Source organism: Carassius gibelio, chromosome B3, assembly GCF_023724105.1.
Source record: "Carassius gibelio isolate Cgi1373 ecotype wild population from Czech Republic chromosome B3, carGib1.2-hapl.c, whole genome shotgun sequence".
NCBI classification, from domain to species: Eukaryota; Metazoa; Chordata; class Actinopteri; order Cypriniformes; family Cyprinidae; genus Carassius; species Carassius gibelio.
In genome coordinates, this window is record NC_068398.1 from 44,687,502 (window position 1) to 44,706,654 (window position 19,153).

General features: G+C 43.6%; 1 protein-coding gene across 13 annotated transcripts in view; it reads left to right on the forward strand.

Annotated features, from left to right (window-relative positions):
• Positions 1–6,898, forward strand: part of LOC127952777 (galactose-specific lectin nattectin-like) — a 62,949-nt gene extending 56,051 nt beyond the window's left edge. For 2 of the 13 annotated variants that reach the window (XM_052551513.1, XM_052551519.1), the window contains 7 exons: positions 4,393–4,422; positions 4,655–4,684; positions 5,351–5,374; positions 5,466–5,548; positions 5,644–5,778; positions 6,090–6,201; positions 6,416–6,898. In XM_052551513.1, the coding sequence (XP_052407473.1) occupies positions 4,393–4,422; positions 4,655–4,684; positions 5,351–5,374; positions 5,466–5,548; positions 5,644–5,778; positions 6,090–6,201; positions 6,416–6,513 (512 nt within the window). In that variant the 3' untranslated portion in view covers positions 6,514–6,898. Of the gene's footprint in view, positions 1–3,460; positions 3,739–3,986; positions 4,077–4,231; positions 4,262–4,392; positions 4,423–4,654; positions 4,685–5,350; positions 5,375–5,465; positions 5,549–5,643; positions 5,779–6,089; positions 6,202–6,415 lie in introns of those variants that run through there. The other 11 variants (XM_052551520.1, XM_052551525.1, XM_052551518.1 and 8 more) reach the window with 9 other exon arrangements.
• The last annotated feature ends 12,255 nt before the right edge of the window (positions 6,899–19,153 follow it).

Consider the following 19,153-nt stretch of genomic DNA (forward strand, 5'->3'; position numbering starts at 1 on the left):
AATCTCCCTTTTCTGTCCAAGATACTAGAAAAGGTGGTATCCTCACAATTATATTCCTTCTTAGAGAAAATGGTATATGTGAGGATTTCCAGTCAGGATTTAGACCGTATCATAGTACTGAGACTGCTCTCCTTAGAGTTACAAATGATCTGCTCTTATCATCTGATCGTGGGTGTATCTCTCTATTAGTTTTATTGGATCTTAGTGCTGCGTTTGACACAATTGACCACAACATTCTTTTGCATAGACTTGAACACTTTGTTGGCATCAGTGGAAGTGCATTAGCATGGTTTAAATCGTACTTATATGACCGCCATCAGTTCGTAGCAGTGAATGAAGATGTATCATATCGATCACAAGTGCAGTATGGAGTACCTCAAGGCTCAGTACTAGGGCCGCTACTCTTCACGCTTTATATGGTTCCCTTGGGAGATAACATCAGGAAACATGGTGTTAGCTTTCACTGTTATGCTGATGATACGCAGCTTTATATTTCCTTGCAGCCCGGTGAAACACACCAATTTGAAAAACTAATGGAATGCATAGTCGATATAAAAAATTGGATGACGAGTAATTTCTTACTGCTAAATTCAGAAAAAACAGAGGTGTTAATCATAGGGCCTAAAAACTCTGCTTGTAATAACCTAGAACACTGTCTAAGACTTGATGGTTGCTCTGTCAATTCTTCGTCATCAGTTAGGAACCTAGGTGTGCTACTTGATCGCAATCTTTCCTTAGAAAGCCACGTTTCTAGCATTTGTAAAACTGCATTTTTCCATCTCAAAAATATATCTAAATTACGGCCTATGCTCTCAATGTCAAATGCAGAAATGTTAATCCATGCATTTATGACTTCAAGGTTAGACTATTGTAATGCTTTATTGGGTGGTTGTTCTGCACGCTTGGTAAACAAACTACAGCTAGTCCAAAATGCAGCAGCAAGAGTTCTTACTAGAACCAGGAAGTATGACCATATTAGCCCGGTCCTGTCCACACTGCACTGGCTCCCTATCAAACATCGTATAGATTTTAAAATATTGCTTATTACTTACAAAGCCCTGAATGGTTTAGCACCTCAGTATTTGAATGAGCTCCTTTTACATTATACTCCTCTACGTCCGCTACGTTCTCAAAACTCAGGCAATTTGATAATACCTAGAATATCAAAATCAACTGCGGGCGGCAGATCCTTTTCCTATTTGGCGCCTAAACTCTGGAATAACCTACCTAACATTGTTCGGGAGGCAGACACACTCTTGCAGTTTAAATCTAGATTAAAGACCCATCTCTTTAACCTGGCATACACATAACATACTAATATGCTTTTAATATCCAAATCCGTTAAAGGATTTTTAGGCTGCATTAATTAGGTAAACCGGAACCGGAAACACTTCACATAACACCGTACTTGCTACATCATTAGAAAAATGGCATCTACGCTAATATTTGTCTGTTTCTCTCTTGTTCCGAGGTCACCGTGGCCACCAGATCCAGTCTGTGTCCAGATCAGAGGGTCACTGCAGTCACCCGGATCCAGTACGTATCCAGACCAGATGGTGGATCAGCACCTAGAAAGGATCTCTACTGCCCTGAAAGACAGCGGAGACCAGGACAACTAGAGCCCCAGATACAGATCCCCTGTAAAGACCTTGTCTCAGAGGAGCACCAGGACAAGACCACAGGAAACAGATGATTCTTCTGCACAATCTGACTTTGCTGCAGCCTGGAATTGAACTACTGGTTTTCGTCTGGTCAGAGGAGAACTGACCCCCCAACTGAGCCTGGTTTCTCCCAAGGTTTTTTTCTCCATTCTGTCACCGATGGAGTTTCGGTTCCTTGCCGCTGTCGCCTCTGGCTTGCTTAGTTGGGGTCACTTCATCTACAGCGATATCATTGACTTGATTGCAAATAAAAACAGACACTATTTAACTGAACAGAGATGACATCACTGAATTCAATGATGAACTGCCTTTAACTATCATTTTGCATTATTGAGACACTGTTTTCCAAATGAATGTCGTTCAGTTGCTTTGGCGCAATGTATTTTGTTTAAAGCACTATATAAATAAAGGTGATTGATTGATTGATTGATTGATTGTTAGCATGTCATTAGCATGTTTATAGCATGATTTAACACATTTCTAACATGTTGTTACCATAGATATGTATAAGTAGATGCCGCATTCGACTGCTCCAGACACTTAGTCATGTCCGCCATCTTGGGAATCTAACTCTATGCATCTATGGTTTTTAGCATGATTAACATGTTTGCTAGCATGAATTAGCATGTTGTCCTAGGATGATCATTAAGCTTTTCTAAACACACTATACGTCTTACTGTACAAAAGTATCAACCCCCTAATGAAAGTTTGTGGGACTTTTCATAGCTATGATCATCTGTTTAATGAAAATTGTAAGTTCGACCAGTTAGAAAAAATAATTCCATCCCAAGTTTGGTGGTTGTAGCTTGAAAGCTCTTGGATTAGATATGTTTTAAAATGTAATCTCAGATGAAAAGCAGCAATTTAAATAGCAGATCGATAATTTGTGACCCTGGAGCACAAAACCAGTCTTAATTCTTAAGGGTATATTTTTTTAGCAATAGCTGAAGAAAATAAAAAAACATTGTATGGGTCAAAATCTTAGATTTTTATTTTATGACAAAAATCATTAGGATATTAAGTAAAGATTATTGATTACATTACAGATTACTCATGTAGCCTCATCTCAAATCTGTTACTATTACTGCTGCTATTGTTATCACGTAGTTGAACTCAATTTGCACATTACTGCACTATTTGTTTTTTATTGTTAATACTGTACATTTGCATGTACAAATATACATAGTCTATATTTCTATTTGTCACATTCTATATTCCTACTCTATACTCGTGTATATAGATACACATAGTCTAAATTTATATTTTTTCATATATAATTATTTTTATAATAATTCAACTGCCCGTCGTCAATTATTCTATATGTATGTGTGTATATAGTTTTGCACTGTCTTGGCATTCATTGTGGACAGCAAAGTGAAAATGTTTTTCTCAATCACTATTTTCTATCAGTATGTTTGTATGTTGTCCAGTTATTACAGAGGCATAAAAAAATTCCAAGATATAGAATATAAATAGAATCCTGAGTTTCAGTTTTTTTCCTTCGACAGAATAAAACTCACCAATCTGTTAGGTAACGGAAATGAACATTTGAGGAACTAATGAATAGTTTTGATGAGGTCAAGGAGCCCCACAGCACAACGTGAATATGTACTCCCCACGTGATGTATGTTCTTCATCTCTCTCCTGATCTCAATGTAGTATTACAGACAAAACCCTTTTCCATTCTTGCTATAGCTGTGAATAATGCCTATAAACATAGGGACAGTGACCAAATGAAATGTCAAATTTGACAACTTCCACAACACTAGAGAGTCATTATTAACACAATGTTATAAAATAACCAAGTCAAGTAAATGTTTGTATTGATTTTAGGTTATGTAATGTGTGGTGTTGAAATCTGATTTCTTATCATAACTCTCCTGGTTTTCCTGTGTGGGATTAGGTGTAAGATAAGGATTTGTTGTGGGTTTTGGAGACAGGAACCAATCAGACAGCAGTCTCCTCTGTGTATGAACCAAATAAAAAGAGGGGAGTCATGATCTGGTTTTGAAGAGTCAAGCATTTGTTGTTCTGCAGAGAGCTACAGACGACTTGGACGTGACTAACTTCATAGAGGGTGAGGTTTTTCAGCCGTTCAAAACTTTACACTTTACTGTTTCATAAAAGTGTGGCTTGAGTCAATGGATAATTTGAAATGCTTATATATATATATATATATATATATATATATATATATATATATATATATATATATCCTCTTCATAGTGACGCACAAGGCTCTTGTACAGCTGGCAATATTGGAATGTGGATATTGAGAACAGGTTAATAATGAATAAAAACTGTTCTGTCTTCATGTTTTGTCAGGTGTGCAGTAGAACTGGTTGATTTCAGGAACAATGGCAGTCTGGCCTCTTTGTCTGTCTTTCTTTCTGCTCTTTGCTCTGGATGCTTCAGGTAATTGTTGTGAAGTGTATGTGGCCCAGATTTCTATTCATGTGGTTTACCTCGAATCCCACAAACTGTTAGTTTGGACTTAGACATAAAATTGTAATCTGATTATTACAATTTTTAATACACACACACATATAATTTTTCTTTGATTATTTCAGAGGCAACACCTCTTAATGGCACAAGCAATGGTAAGATATTGATGCTGTCTTTTAGTGTGTTACATTTGTTCTGCTCTGTTAATTTGGATTTAGACATAAAATTGTAATCTGATTATTAAAATGTTTAATATATAAATATTCTTTTTCTTTTATTATTTCAGAGACAGCACTTCTTACTGGCATAAGCGATGGTGAGATATTTTAGTGTGTTACATTTGTTCTGCTCTTTTGCTCTGAGTGCTACAGGTAATTGTTGTGAAATGTATGTGGCCCAGTTTTTAATTTATTCAGTTTACCTCAAATCCCACAGACTGTTAGTTTGGATTTAGACATAAAATTGTAATCTGATTATTAAAATGTTTAATATATATATATATATATATATATATATATATATACATTCTTTTTCTTTTATTATTTCAGAGGCAGCACCTCTTAATTGCAGAAGCGATGGTGAGATATTTTAGTGTGTTACATTTGTTCTGTCTAGTTGTAGTGTTAAAAGCAGGGTCATCGCTGGTGGGGTTAATGGTGGTGATGATCATAGGGACCCACGGATGTGGAGAGAGCTCAAACACCGAACTGAGTTCTCCATCTGCACCTGAGTGAACAAAAACATAAACTTACAAACACAAAAAGAGGTGAAAAGCTTAATTCAGCATCAGTGCGCTGTGTTCTGTGCACACAGAGAGCCACGTCTCAGCCCTTCAACACCAAATTGAGTTTTGCCTCTTCTTGCTCTTGAACGGACAAATGCATAAAATATTATGTTGTACCTGTCTTGGCGATCAGTTACCACTTAAGTGAATGTAAACAGTTGAGAAAGAAATCTGATGCATTTTCTCTTAAAGTGACTGCACCTAATTTAGCAGCTGCTGTCGATGTCCTGATGTTAATCCAAGAAATGTAATGAGAGAAAATCTGTCATTGCCCTTCACTAAATTACTTTGTCCTTTTAACAAAAATTCAACTCTTTTCATTTATAAAGTGAAGACTATGCAATGCTATTTTACATCTTATTATATGCTCTCTGTAACTGGACAATTGCACACTTAAACATTGATTAATTTGTATCTTTGTTCTGTTTATCTCTTTGTGCTATTTACACATTTTAAACAGGGATCTGTACCCTGGTCAGACAAGGTGCGTATACATACAATATCAATCTGATCTCAGTTTAATGAAAATACTAAAGGTTTAAGGCAGCAATAATACTCCCCTATCTTTCTTACAGCAACCTGTGAAAGTGGATGGTCTGCATATGAAGGTAGATGCTTCCGCTTTTTTAACTTTCAGCGTTCCTGGATTGATGCAGAGGTATGAGATGCCATCTTATCATAGGGATTCCTTCATTTCTAAGTCTTGAAATTTTCAGTTAGTTAACAATAGTTTTTATGTCCTACTCTCTTTAGAAACAGTGTTTGGGCTACGATGGGAACCTGGCCTCTGTACACAGTTATGAGGAGTACACCTTCGTACAGTTCATGATTAAATCTCAAACTCAAGCTTCAACTCAGGCCTGGATAGGAGGCTATGACGCTGTTTCAGTATGTTTGTTTTACATTTGTTTAGCGTACTTGTCAATGGCCATTCTTTTTCTTTTTCTTTTGTATATTGTAGTTGTTTTTGAGTTATGTCATAGAATAAAAAGTAAGATTAGGATACAGCTGATATGTTTGGCATGGTAGGTCTACTGGTTTCTATAGAGAAACACAAACATGTTTTTGATGCGTTAACATCATGAGCTTGTGATCCAAATGGTTGGTGTGAACATGTTTTTTTATATTAACGAATATCAAATAATGCCATGTAGGTGTGTGATGGAAACGGAGTGTCCTTTATGGTGTTCTGTTCACAGGAGGGAACATGGCTGTGGAGTGATGGATCAAAACTGGACCAAGAGATATGGGCTCCTTCACAACCTGACAATACCAATAGAGACGAGCACTGTCTTATGATGAACTATCAACGTGAGTGTTTTAAATGTTTATGAAATATCATCACTATTTATATCTTTGTTATTTTTATCCAATAACCAGCCGAATGTAGAACTGTATTTTAAATTCACTTAATGTTTATGAAATGGTAAAGGAATAGAATTGGCTGTATTACCTTAAGATTCATTACATTTGATCAGAATAAGTATACTGTAACAATAATAAACTTTTTTCCTTCCTACTATAGCCTCGAGCAACTGGAATGACAACCCCTGTCATGTTAAAAAGCCTTATGTGTGTGTGAAGAAATACTCTCGAGCATTTAAGTTAAATGTAAAATTGTGAATGTCTTATTGTCTTGCATTAAAGGAATAGTTGACCAAAAAATGACAATTTTGAAACATCACTTACCCTCAGTCGATCCAAGATAAAGATTAGTTCTTCATCAGAACAGATCTAAAGAAATAAAACTTTACATAATTTGCTTATTGATGGAGATCATCTGCAGTGAATGGGTGCCATCAGAATGAAAGCTCAAACAGCTGATCATGAAGACATCACAATAGTCCACACGACTCCAGTCCATCAATTAATGTCTTGTGAAGTGAAAGGCTACAAGTTTGTAATCAGTTTTTAATTTTTTTGGTCAATTGGTCCTTTAACTAATTCTCCCTAATTTCTTTACTAATGTGCAAGAACAACTCAATAAATATCAAGCAGTTGCATTTAATTGTTTCTGTGGGTTTTTGTCTCGTTCCACGCATCAGATGTGAATTTTCTGAATGAAATTCCTGAAGATTTTCGGTAAATCTTTGGATTTGCGTAAATAAAAAAGTGCTTTGTTTTTTTCATGCCATTATGTTATTAGAGGAAATAAATAGAAACATTTGCTAAACGAGTTGTTATAAAACAAACCAGAGGAGTGTGCCAAAGAAAGATGTTTTTTGTCAAACAGTCTATTTCATGAAATTACAAAGCTTATATAAGCAGAAGCAATACAAATACAGAATTCTTCATAGAGTAACCCGTGACGGTGATTGGTCCACATTAAGGAGATGCTTTCATTTTTTTAACGCCCCAAAACTGGACTGGTATGAGATGGCAGCTTCTAATGTTGTTTCCTTCATCTTGACGAATTTCTCGAGTTGCAGTTAACTGCACTCCTTATGTCCTCGTCTTGGAAAATATCTTTGGAAAGTAGTACTTCAATAGCACTCCTAATATTTGAAAAAATATTATATCAAAAACATCATTGTAAACAAAGACCTGGTTTAGGAGTATATACAGTATTTATGTATGTTATATATTTATTTTTAATGTTTAATGTTGTTCAGCATGTCATGTTATCAAATTGAGAAATAAATCAATGGTAATTCAGGAGCTAAGGGTCCAAAATGAGAAGGGTCTGGCTCCAGACATGCACCTGAATTCTCAGACACCTGCACTTCCACAAGTGAACGTCCCTTGTACTCTTTAAATTAATTAATCAATAAATCATTTTAAGAGCATGTCTGCAGCCGGACCCTCCTCATTTGGACACTTCACTCCTGAGTTGCCAGCAAATACTACAGAAAACCATGCATTAAAACAAGAAAACTTCAAAGAGAGCAAACAACATCCCTCTCCACACACATTAACCCTTTCGCACAATAGTTTAAAATATTCTAGCTGAGCCCCCGGCGTGAGATTTTTTAGACGACCGTTATTTTAGAGTTTACCGCCTTATTGTTTCCATGGCGACGCGTCATGCTTGTCATGTGACACAACGCAGCTACAATACATCTGTATGCACATGGATCGCTTTTATTTAGTTATACTTCACTGCAAAAACTCAAAATCTTGCCAAGTATATTTTTCGTTTCTAGTCAAAATATCTCCTCACACTTAATATAAGACAAAATCACCTAAAGAACCAGATTTAAGTGAGATAAAGGAGCTTGTTTTTAGACTGTGCATCTTAAATATCATGTTAAGTGAAACAGTCTTGAAAACATCATGTTTTGTGTCATATCTCAGATGAAACAAGCTTTTTTGACATAATGTTTTTAAGCTGCTGTGTTATTTATAAAAGATGCATCATCTTGTTTCAAGTAATAGACTTAACTTGAATTGAGACAACAAATCTGCTTTATTGAAAACTGCAGGTCAACATGCCCAACTCACAAAAAATCACAATGCACAGTACAGTGTGGCTATTTTTCTTACTTTACATCAAACCATGTTGATATGTAAAAAAAGACAGAAGCAAAAGTTGGAATAATGTTTCCTTCTCTGTTCTGGTGCACGCTGTTATTCCAAAAGTAATAAGTGAAAATAAATGCTGTCATCAATCACAATGTTTGTCAGTGCTTAAAAAAAAAGTAATTGCGCACAAATACCCAAACTCAATACAGACTCAAGAATGATGTTTGATAATGTCTGTGAGATCATACTTCAGTGGAATGTACTTGCTATTATTGAAGTTTACACAGTAGTATGGTGTATAATCAATAAACCTTTCAGCATCCATGAATATATTGGCTTGAGCTAGGTCAGGAACTTCTACCTCATAAGCTAAATAATGATCAATCCACCCAACTGTAGAGAGGTTGGCATTCAAAACAATTCAGTGAAGCATTTAAAATATAAATGTTTTTCACAAGTGCAAACTCTGAAGTATCATTGATGATATTAGAAATAACCAAGGATTTTCCACATGTATGCTTATTCCCATGTTGCATAATCCACTGTACTGAAACTATATGTTCAACATGCTCTATTCCTAAGAAGTCTTTAATCTTTCCTTCTACATAGTGAACATTTTTCACCTCAGAGGCTGGGCCCATGTCAACTTCACTTGAACAAATTGGATGTTTCTCATGCACATTCTGACTACATTCATAAAGTTGGTTGTGCTTCACAGGAGAATTACATATATTTTTAAAACTACTTTTCAAAGCCCACTGCTTAAAAAAGCAATGCTTTGACTCAAAGCGCATACACATATGCCTCACTGTAGGACCAAGTGCCTTAATCTGAATTATCAGTCGCATCCCTTAAGGAATGACTTTCAGTTACTTCCCTCTGGTCGTCGGTTTGTGGCTTCGAGATGGAAGACTAGACGGTACAGAAACACTTTTGTTCCAGTGGCAATTTAATTTTTAAATAATATGAGTAAGATAGATGTTTTAGTATTTGATAGTTAACTTGGATAGAGGATGTGTATGTGTCATGGTGCAGCCTGTTTTTATGTCTGTTTTTAGGTTTTATGTTTTTAGGTTTTATTGTGGATGACCGAAATCTTTTATCTGCAAAAAAATTTACCTGCGGGTATGAAATAAGGATACCTTGACCTTGAAGGAAGATGCAGCAAGTAATGCTGTTTAGTTATAATATTTGCATCTGGAAACAGTTGCTTGAAATGTTTTAAATGTTGCTCTATTAAAAGCTTTAGCTGTCACGGTTCATGAATGCACCGTCTCCAGCTGTATTCATGTTATGTCATGTTGATTGTTTCATGTGGGTGTTGCCGCTTATCGTCTGATCAGCGGCAGGTGCATCTCATTCCAACTGCCTATTTAACACCCTGTCTTTCGTCTCTTGTTTGTCATATCATTGTTTGAGGTCCTCCGTGTTAGATGTCTGTCCTGATTCTCATGTTCCTGCTCGTCTCTTGTTTGGTTGTCTCTGGATTGTTCCTCTCTCACACGGATTATCTTCACCTCTCACGGATCTACCACCACCGTCATCTATACCAGCGCACTCAACCCACCTACTCAACAGTCTGTGCTGCCATCGAGGTCCCTGCGTCACTCTCCAACCTTCATCCATCTCTTCTCATTACAATAAACTCTGTCAACTTGCATTTGTCTCCTGTCTTCCATACCAAACGTTCACATAACGATCTGACCATTATGGAGGCAGCTAGAAGTCACCATTCCACCCTCGAGGAGTTTCTCAGCACCAGTGTTCGGAGGATGGACTCACAGGAGAGGAGTCTTGACGACACTGGTCGCGCGGTTCAAACCTTGGTGACGCAGGTGTCCGAGCTCACTCAACAGTTCCAGCTACTACGAGCTTCCACTGCGCCGCCCACACCGCCTGTTCTCCCAGTACCAACGGAGACCCCCTCCCAGCTGGAACCACGTCTCCAAATCCTGGAGATGTACTTGGGTGAGCCTAACTTCTGTAGAGCATTTCTAAACCCGCTGTGACATGCACTTTTCCCTACAGCCCAGAACCTTTGCTAACGAAAGGGCCATGGTGGCCATGGTGGCCTTCGTGTTGAAGCTACTCTCTGGGAGGGCGGCACTATGGGGGACAGCCATGTGGGAGAACCAGGATCCATGCTGCGCCTCATTTCAGGCACTCTCCGCCGAGATGAGACAGGTCTTCGATCGGGCCGTCGCAGGACGGGAGGAGGGCAGGAGGCTGGCGGAGTTACGCCAGCACGAGAGATCCGTCTCATACTATTCAATCGAGTTCCGGACCCTGGCTGTGGAGTGCCATTGGAACGAGGAGGCGCAGTGAGACATGTTCCTGCCTGGGCTGGCTGACCGCATCCAGAAGGAGATCTACGCGCTGGATCTCCCCATGTCCCTCAATGGACTTATCAAGCTGGCCTTGCGGGTGCTTGGCCTGTGCCTCTACTGTGGGGGAGCCGGACATCAAGCCCACACCTGTCCGGTAAAAGGGCCAGGCCCGGTAGTACTGTATGGGGCTACTATCGGGTGGGATCTCCGCCGAGAAGATCTCATCACCATCATCATCATCATCCTCTACGCTCCTCCCGGTAAGACTGAGGTGGTCAGCACAGACCCACCACTGTCAAGCACTACTGGACTCAGGGGCAAAGGGTAATTTCATGGACAGCACATACCCCTTCCGCACCACATCACTGTTCACGCCCTCAATGGACAGCAACTCCCTACCATCTCACACATCACTGAAGACATCACACTCATCACATCTGGCAATCACTCCGAGACTATTTCCTTTAACATCCTTGACTCTCCCCTGGCACCCATTGTCCTTGGGCACCCTTGGCTCCTCCTCCATAACCCTAAAATAGACTGGGTCCTCAAATTCCATTCTGTCCTGGTGTAAAAAGTGTCATGAGTCTTGTTTAGTGTCTGCCTGTCCGTCTGTGTCTATGTCTGTATAACAGGAGGAGGCGGTGGATTTATCTAACGTGCCCGCAGAGTACCTCCATCTGAAGGAAGTGTTCAGTAAGTCTAGTGCTGCTTAACTTCCTCCGCATCGTCCCTACGGCTGTAGCATAGATTTATTGTCAGGTAAGTCTCCGCCTAAAGGCAAATTATATTCACTTTCTCTTCTGGAAAGGGAGGCTATAGAGAAATATATTTCTGATTTTCTAGCTTCGAAGTTCATCCGCCCTTCCTCTTCTCCTGCGGGGGCGGGGTTCTTTTTTGTGGGAAAGAAGGACGGTTCACTGCGACCTTGTATTGATTACCGGGGACTGAAAAACATCACGGTAAAAGAATACTTATCCTTTGCTGTAGATGTCTTCGACCTTCGAGAGGTTGCATGGAGCATCAATTTTCACAAAACTGGACTTACGCAATGCGTATCATTTGGTTCGGATCAGGGAGGGGGATGAATGGAAGACCACTTTTAACACCCCCAGAGGGCACTTTGAATATTTGGTTATGCCCTTCGAGCTTTCCAACTCCCTAGCGGTCTTCCAGGCACTCGTCAACGACGTGCTGCGAGATGATTCATCAGTTCATTTATGTCTACCTGGATGACATATTGATTTTTTCTTCTTCTTTCCAGGAACATGTTCAGCACGTCCGACGAGTGCTTCAGAGGTTGCTAGAGAATGGGCTTTTTGTCAAGGTGGAGAAATGCGAGTTTCATGCACAGTCAATTCCATTTCTGGGGTATATCGTGTCGACTGAGGGAATACCCATGGATCCCGAGAAAGTTAAGGCTGTGGTAGAGTGGCCAAGTCCAGATTCCCGTAAGGCCCTACAGAGGCTTCTGGGGTTCGCTAACTTCTACTGGCGTTTAATTCGCAACTTCAGCCAACTAGCCACACCTCTGACCGCCTTGACCTCCACCAAGACTGCGTTCAGGTGGTCAGACACAGCTGAGGCTGTGTTTGCCAAACTGAAGAGCCGTTTAATTTCAGCCCTTATTCTGATTACCCCTGCCCCTACATGTCAGTTTGTGGTGTAGGTCGTTGCGTTGGAGGTGGGGGTAGGAGCGGTGTTATCACACGATCTGCCTCAGACGACAAGTTCCAACCTTGTGCATATTTTTCATATCGTTTATCTCCTGCAGAACGAAATTACGATATTGGTAACCAAGAATTGTTGGCAGTTAAGATGGCATTGGAGGAATGGCGACACTGCTTAGAAGGATCGGGGGTTCCTTTTATAGTATAGACTGACCACAAAAATTTAGAGTACATTAGCACCTCCAAAAGGTTGAACTCCAGGCAGGCTCGATGGGCACTTTTTTTCGGATGTTTTGACTTTACTATCTTGTACCGCCCAGGTTCCAAAAATAACAAACCAGATTCTTTGTCACGTATTTTTGACCATTCCGAACGCCCGTCCACTCCCGAGTGTATTTTTCCTGAGACATTAGTGGTCTCCGCTCTCACATGGAAGATCAAATCGAAGGTCAGAATGGCCTTAGAAGGGGTATTGCCTCCGCCCGGGTGCCCACCGAACCGCTTATTTGTGCCGGAGGGATTAAGGTCCAACGTTATCCAGTGGGGACATTGCTCTAATGTAGCTTGTCATCCAGGGGTTAACCATACTAGATTTTTTGTCAAGCAACGATTCTGGTGGCCACTTATGGCTCGCGACATTCACAGTTTTGTTTTGGCTTGCTCAGTTTGTGCCACTGGTAAGACTTCCAATCGGCCCCCTGATGGGTTACTCCAACTGCTGCCGGTTCCTTCGAGACCCTGGTCCCACATCGCTCTAGATTTTACTACCGCCCTCCCAGGGCAACACGGTAGTTTTAACCGTGGTGGACCGGTTCTTGAAGGCAGCCCACTTTATTCCCTTGCCCAAATTACCCACAGCCAAGGAGACAGCGTTGACCGTCGTAGACCACGTCTTTCGTTTACATGGCCTCCCGATAGATGTGGTTTCCGACAGGGGACACCAATTTGTGTCAAAATTTTGGCGAGAATTCTATAGACTACTGGGAGCGACTGTAAGTCTGTCCTCAGGGTTTCACCCCCAGAGCAATGGTCAAACCGAGAGAGCCAACAAAGATTTGGAAAGGGTGTAGCAATGTTTGGTCTCCAAGAATCCTTCCTCCTTGAGCCAACAATTCTCTATGGTGGAGTACGCCCACAATACCTTACCAGTATCAGCTACGGGCCTATCTCCTTTTGAGTGTAGTGTAGGTTACCAGCCACCTATTTTTCCCAGTATGGAATCCGAAATTGCTGTCCCCTCCGTTCACGGCTTCATCCAGAGGTGTCACCGTACTTGGACTAGAGCCCGTGAGTCTCTACTCCAAGTTGGGGTGCACCAAGTCTGCCTTGAACTCCCTCCTGCGTACAGGAGAATTCATCACGCCTTTCACGTATCCAAAATAAAGCCCGTATTTCAATCCGCCTACAACGCCCCCCCCCCCCCCCCACCCCACCTATTCGGTCAGTCGCATTCTGGACTCTAGACAGAGGGGACACAGATTTCAGTACTTGGTGGAATGGGAGGGTTACGGTCCGGAGGAGAGAATTTGGGTACCTGCTAGGGACATCCTGGATCACTCCCTTATCGATGATTACAATCGACAGGTAAGAGACTCTGGGGACGCCAGGAGGCGTCCTTAGGAGGAGGGGTACTGTCACGGTTCATGAATGCACCGTCTCCAGCTGTATTCATGTTATGTCATGTTGATTGTTTCATGTGGGTGAATCTCATTCCAACTGCCTATTTACCACCCTGTCTTTCGTCTCTTGTTTGTCAGATCGTTGTTTGAGTTCCTCCGTGTTAGATGTCTGTCCTGATTCTCATGTTCCTGCTCTTGCTTGTCTCTTGTTCAGTCATCTCTGGATTGTTCCTCTCACACGGATTATCTTCACCTCTCACGGATCTACCACCACCGTCGTCTCTACCAGCGCACTCAACCCACCTACTCACCAGTCTGTGCTGTCATCGAGGTCCCTGTGTCTCTCTCCAACCTTCATCCACCTCATCTCATTACAATAAACTCTGTGAACTTGCATTTGCCTCCTGTCTTCCATACCAAACCGTCACATTAGCCTTGAAAGAGTTGAGAGAGCAATAATAGGTGAAAACTGAATTTTGACTATCTCTAACAACTTAAGTAGCATTTGTGTGTAATCGTTTTCTCCAATTTTGTCAATAAGAAATGGTAGGATCTTTAACAAAACCAGCATCTGCCCAGCTGACTGTTTCAATTTATTGTCATTTGATGACAGTGTATTGACAGATATGGGGCAAGGCTTATCCCTTGCATCCTCAGGAGAATAAGGGAAACCAATAATTGCACTGTTGAATGCGTCTAAGTCCATATGCCCTGAAAGCACAAGACGCTTTAAAACATATTTGTTTCATATGGGGCAACACCTTCAAGAATGACATGCATGATGTCCAGTGGGATTTGATTGATTATATCAAAGTGAGGATATTCTGTTAATTTGCTTCTCCTGTTTATGCCATATGTCATTTTTAGATTGTATTTCAGAAAGTCAGTATTTGCCTTTTCAATGTCATTACATTGCCTGTTATGACTTGCCTTTGTCATTTTAACAAAAAAATCTTCCTTACGTTGCTCCTATATGTCTTCAAAGTTGCATTCACAGTGCCTGCATTTAATGTAGGCAAATCCCACTCCTATCTTAAATCCAGCCACTTCATGCTGAGCAAGAGTGTCTCCGCACACAGACATAAGTGCCCCATAAATTGTCCTCTCACCATTTGCAGTGATAACCTGGACCCCATCACACAGCTCAGTTAAGCCACGGTTAATCCTCTTAAATATCTCATCAATGCCACAATGGGAAAGATCTTTTGATTTTTACCATGGCAAGCAGACGAATGGCAGCAAGTCTTGATCTGTATTTAGGGTTGATGTTACCTAAGGTGTAATAAATCAGTATCAATTTGTTTTTGTTTGCCCGAGATCCAAGAGGATTGCATAACTCAATTTCATCAGTATATGAAATTAACTGTAATGCTGTGGGAAATTTCAGAAACAGTGGGTGCGACTTAAAATGTCTCCGTCAATTAAATCATGAAAAAATCCATCCTTGCATGCCTGTGGCCTCGTATCAATCATTGCCATTATTCTTGGATGTGATAGCAGCTGCTCCAAACTTTTCACCAACGGTATATAATGAAAAAAATGGTCCTTAAATGGTAAGAACTCTGCAGTCTCCAACATACCGTTTGTTTTGCGACAAGAATCTCTGGTTCAACTGGTTTTAACAGTTCTTTGATGGTCTTATCCTGGAAATGGGTGGAAGAAATTTGATAGAAAGGGTCAACAAACTGGTCAAATATCCCCATTGCATCACTCTTTAGCAGATCCAGGTCCCCAGAATGTCTCTCAATCATCTCGCTCATTTGCTGTTTTAGGTGCTCCAATAATGCGGCCTGATATTGCAGGACTCCACTCACCATTTGGTTAACAGCTCTCTGGGGAGTAGCAAACAAACAAACAAAATGTATATATTATAAAAATTTATATAAAAATGCAGTCAACATGCAAATTCAGCAGTGGTGGACGAAGTACACAAATCAAGTACTTGAGTAAAAGTACAGATACATATAATAAAATATTACTCCAGTAAGAGTAAAAGTACTCATTTTTCAGTTTTACTCAAGTGAAAGTACAAAAGTACTCGATTTTTTATGTACTTAAGTAAAAAAGTACTGAAATTTTACATAGACTACTTAATTTTATATAAGCACATATTTTTAATAATCCTGCTGCTCAAAATACCTGGAATGTTTTCCAAAATAACCACTATATTGAGTCAAGATATATTTTTGTTGTGTATATGGACTACGTTGACGAGAGTAATGTTCACTGTGAAGTTTACACTGTGATTTACCTGAGAGAAAACCGAGATGACCATCTGATTTTCACCAGTAAGAAAAAAGTATTGTGACATGCGTCCCGAGCGCTCGTCAGCGTCGCCCTGGTAACACAGTGGAATCACCGGCACTAGCTCGTCACGGGCTGAGCGGCCGCACCTGCAGCTCGTCACGAATGACGGCGCACGACGACGTGGAGATGTACATTCAAATGTTTGAGGCCACCGCGGTCCGGGAGGCGTGGCCAGAGGACGAGTGGGCCCGACTCCTCGCGCCACTGCTGACCGGGGAAGCACAGCGGGCGTATTTCACCATGACGGCCGAGAGAAGCCGGAACTATGGAGAAGTGAAAAAGGAGATCCTGAGCCGAGTAGGCCTCTCTCCAATCTGTGCGGCGCAGCAGTTCCATGACTGGGAATATCGAGCGCGACAGCCCGCTCGCGCCCAGGCGGCCGAACTAGCCCGGTTGGCCCAACATTGGCTGTTGACAGGGGGCCCTCCGCACACAAGGTAGCTGAGCGTGTGGTGATCGACCGACTCCTCCGCGCCCTCCCCCGCGCGTTGAGGCAGGCGGCTGGCATGAGGAATCCCACCGATCTCGACGAGCTCGTGGAGGCCATTGAGCTGGCGGAGGCCGCCCAACACCGGGAGATAGGGGAGCGAGCGCCGCCTTTTCCCCGAAGGGTGGTCCAGGAGCGACGCTCGCCGGAGGGCACCCAGCGACCCGTGAGCAGGCCTGCGGTTCCCGGCCCCCAGGACGAGCCGATGCCCACCGAGCCGCCGCGTTCCCCAGGACGGACGTGGCTAGCAGGCTGTTCAGTTCACGGTCCACCGCCGAAGGCACCGCGAGCCAAGGTGCGCATCAATGGCCGGCCATTCATCGCCCTCCTCGACTCGGGCAGCGGGGTAAGCCTGATACAACCGACTGTCCTTCCGCCCCGAACAGGTTCCAGAGCCCGGCTGGTGATAACGTGCGTGCACCAGACATGTGCCGGCCCGGCGAGTGACCATCACCGCGACACCTGGTTCCTGGCCCGTCGAAGTGGGAATCCTAAAGAACCTGCCGGTACCCATTCTCCTCGGCCGGGATTGGCCGGGGTTCGATCAGCTCCTCACCTCCAGCGCACAGCCTGCTAGCCTGGCCGGGAACCACCGACGCCGGAGTCCAGCAAGGCGCCCTCTACGAGGCCCCGCGCTGCTGACGTCGGACAGCCCTCAAGGAGGTGAGTCCCCCTCCCAAAACTCTAACCTGTTCTTCGATGTCTTCCAGCAGATAGCGGGGGGGGGACGCTCGCCAAAGAGCAGCGTGGGGACGAACGCCTCAAGCATTGCTGGTCTCAAGTGCGGGTGGCGGAAGGAGAGGATCTACAAACGGCTCCCCACCCCACGCCCCACTTCGTCATCCAGAACGGCCTGCTTTACTATGTCGGCCAGCGGAGGGGGGAGGAAAAGACGTTGCTGGTGGTACCGCGAAGCAAGGTCCAGGCGATCTTGGAACTCGCCCATGCCCACCCGATGGCTGGCCACCTCGGTGCTCAAAATACTGTGCACCGGATCCGGGATCGCTTCCACTGGCCAGGACTGGAGGCGGATGTCAAGCGGTACTGCCAAGCGTGCCCGACGTGCCAACGGACCTCGCCACATACTCCTCCCCCTAGCCCGCTGATCCCGCTGCCGATCATTGAGGTGCCCTTCGAGCGCATCGGGATGGACCTGGTGGGGCCGCTGCCGAAGTCCGCCCGGGGGCATAAACATATCCTAGTTATCGTGGATTATGCCACCCGCTACCCAGAGGCCATTCCCCTCCGCAAGGCCACCGCCAAGAACATTGCACAGGAGCTCTTCCTACTGAGTAGTCGGGTTGGCCTACCAGCGGAGATCCTGACCGACCAGGGCACCCCTTTCATGTCCCGTATCATGGCTGACCTCTGCAAACTCCTCAAAGTCCGACAGATCCGGACCAGCGTGTACCATCCACAAACCGATGGGCTCGTGGAACGTTTTAACAAGACCCTTAAGCAGATGCTGCGGCGTGTCGTGTCCGAGGACCAACGCGACTGGGACCAAATGATCCCGTATGTGCTGTTCGGGGTCCGGGAGGTGCCCCAGGCATCCACCGGCTTCACGCCCTTCGAGCTCCTCTTCGGCCGCCAACCCCGAGGGCTTCTAGATGTCGCCCGGGAAGCCTGGGAGCAACAACCTGCGGTATGTCGGACCACCCTCGAGCACATCAAGGCCATGAGAGAGCGGATTGACAGGGTCATGCCATTGGTCTGGGAGCATCTGTCCAAGGCCCAGCAAGACCAGCAGTGCCTCTTCAATCGGGCCGCCCAACCCCGGGAGTTCCAGCCGGGAGACCACGTCATGGTACTGGTCCCCACCTCCGCCTGTAAGTTCCTGGCACGCTGGCAGGGCCCATATACGGTCACCGAACGGGTGGGACCCGTCACCTACAAAGTGCGCCAACCCGGTCGCCGAAGAGAGGAGCAGCTCTATCATATAAATCTGTTGAAGCGCTGGGTGGGGACCGGGCCCCAGCTCTCGGCCCTCGCCACCACTTCTCCCGTGGTTGTCGACATGGATCCCAATCTCTCCGCGGCCCAGAAAACGGAACTGCAGCACCTGGTCGGTCAGTTCTTGGATGTGTTCTCCCCTCTGCCAGGGCGGACGACCGTCATCCAGCACGAAGTCCGAACACCACCAGGAGTTATCATCCGGCAGCGGCCCTATCGTGTCCCGGAGGCTCGGCGACACGCAATCGAGACAGAGGTACAGGAGATGTTGAAGTTGGGGGTAATTGAGCCCTCGCGGAGTCCCTGGTCCAGCCCCATCGTAATGGTCCCGAAGCCCGACGGCACCCTAAGATTCTGCAACGACTTCCGCCGCCTAAATGAGGTCTCTGAATTCGATGGCTACCCCATGCCCCGGGTCGATGAGCTCCTGGATCGACT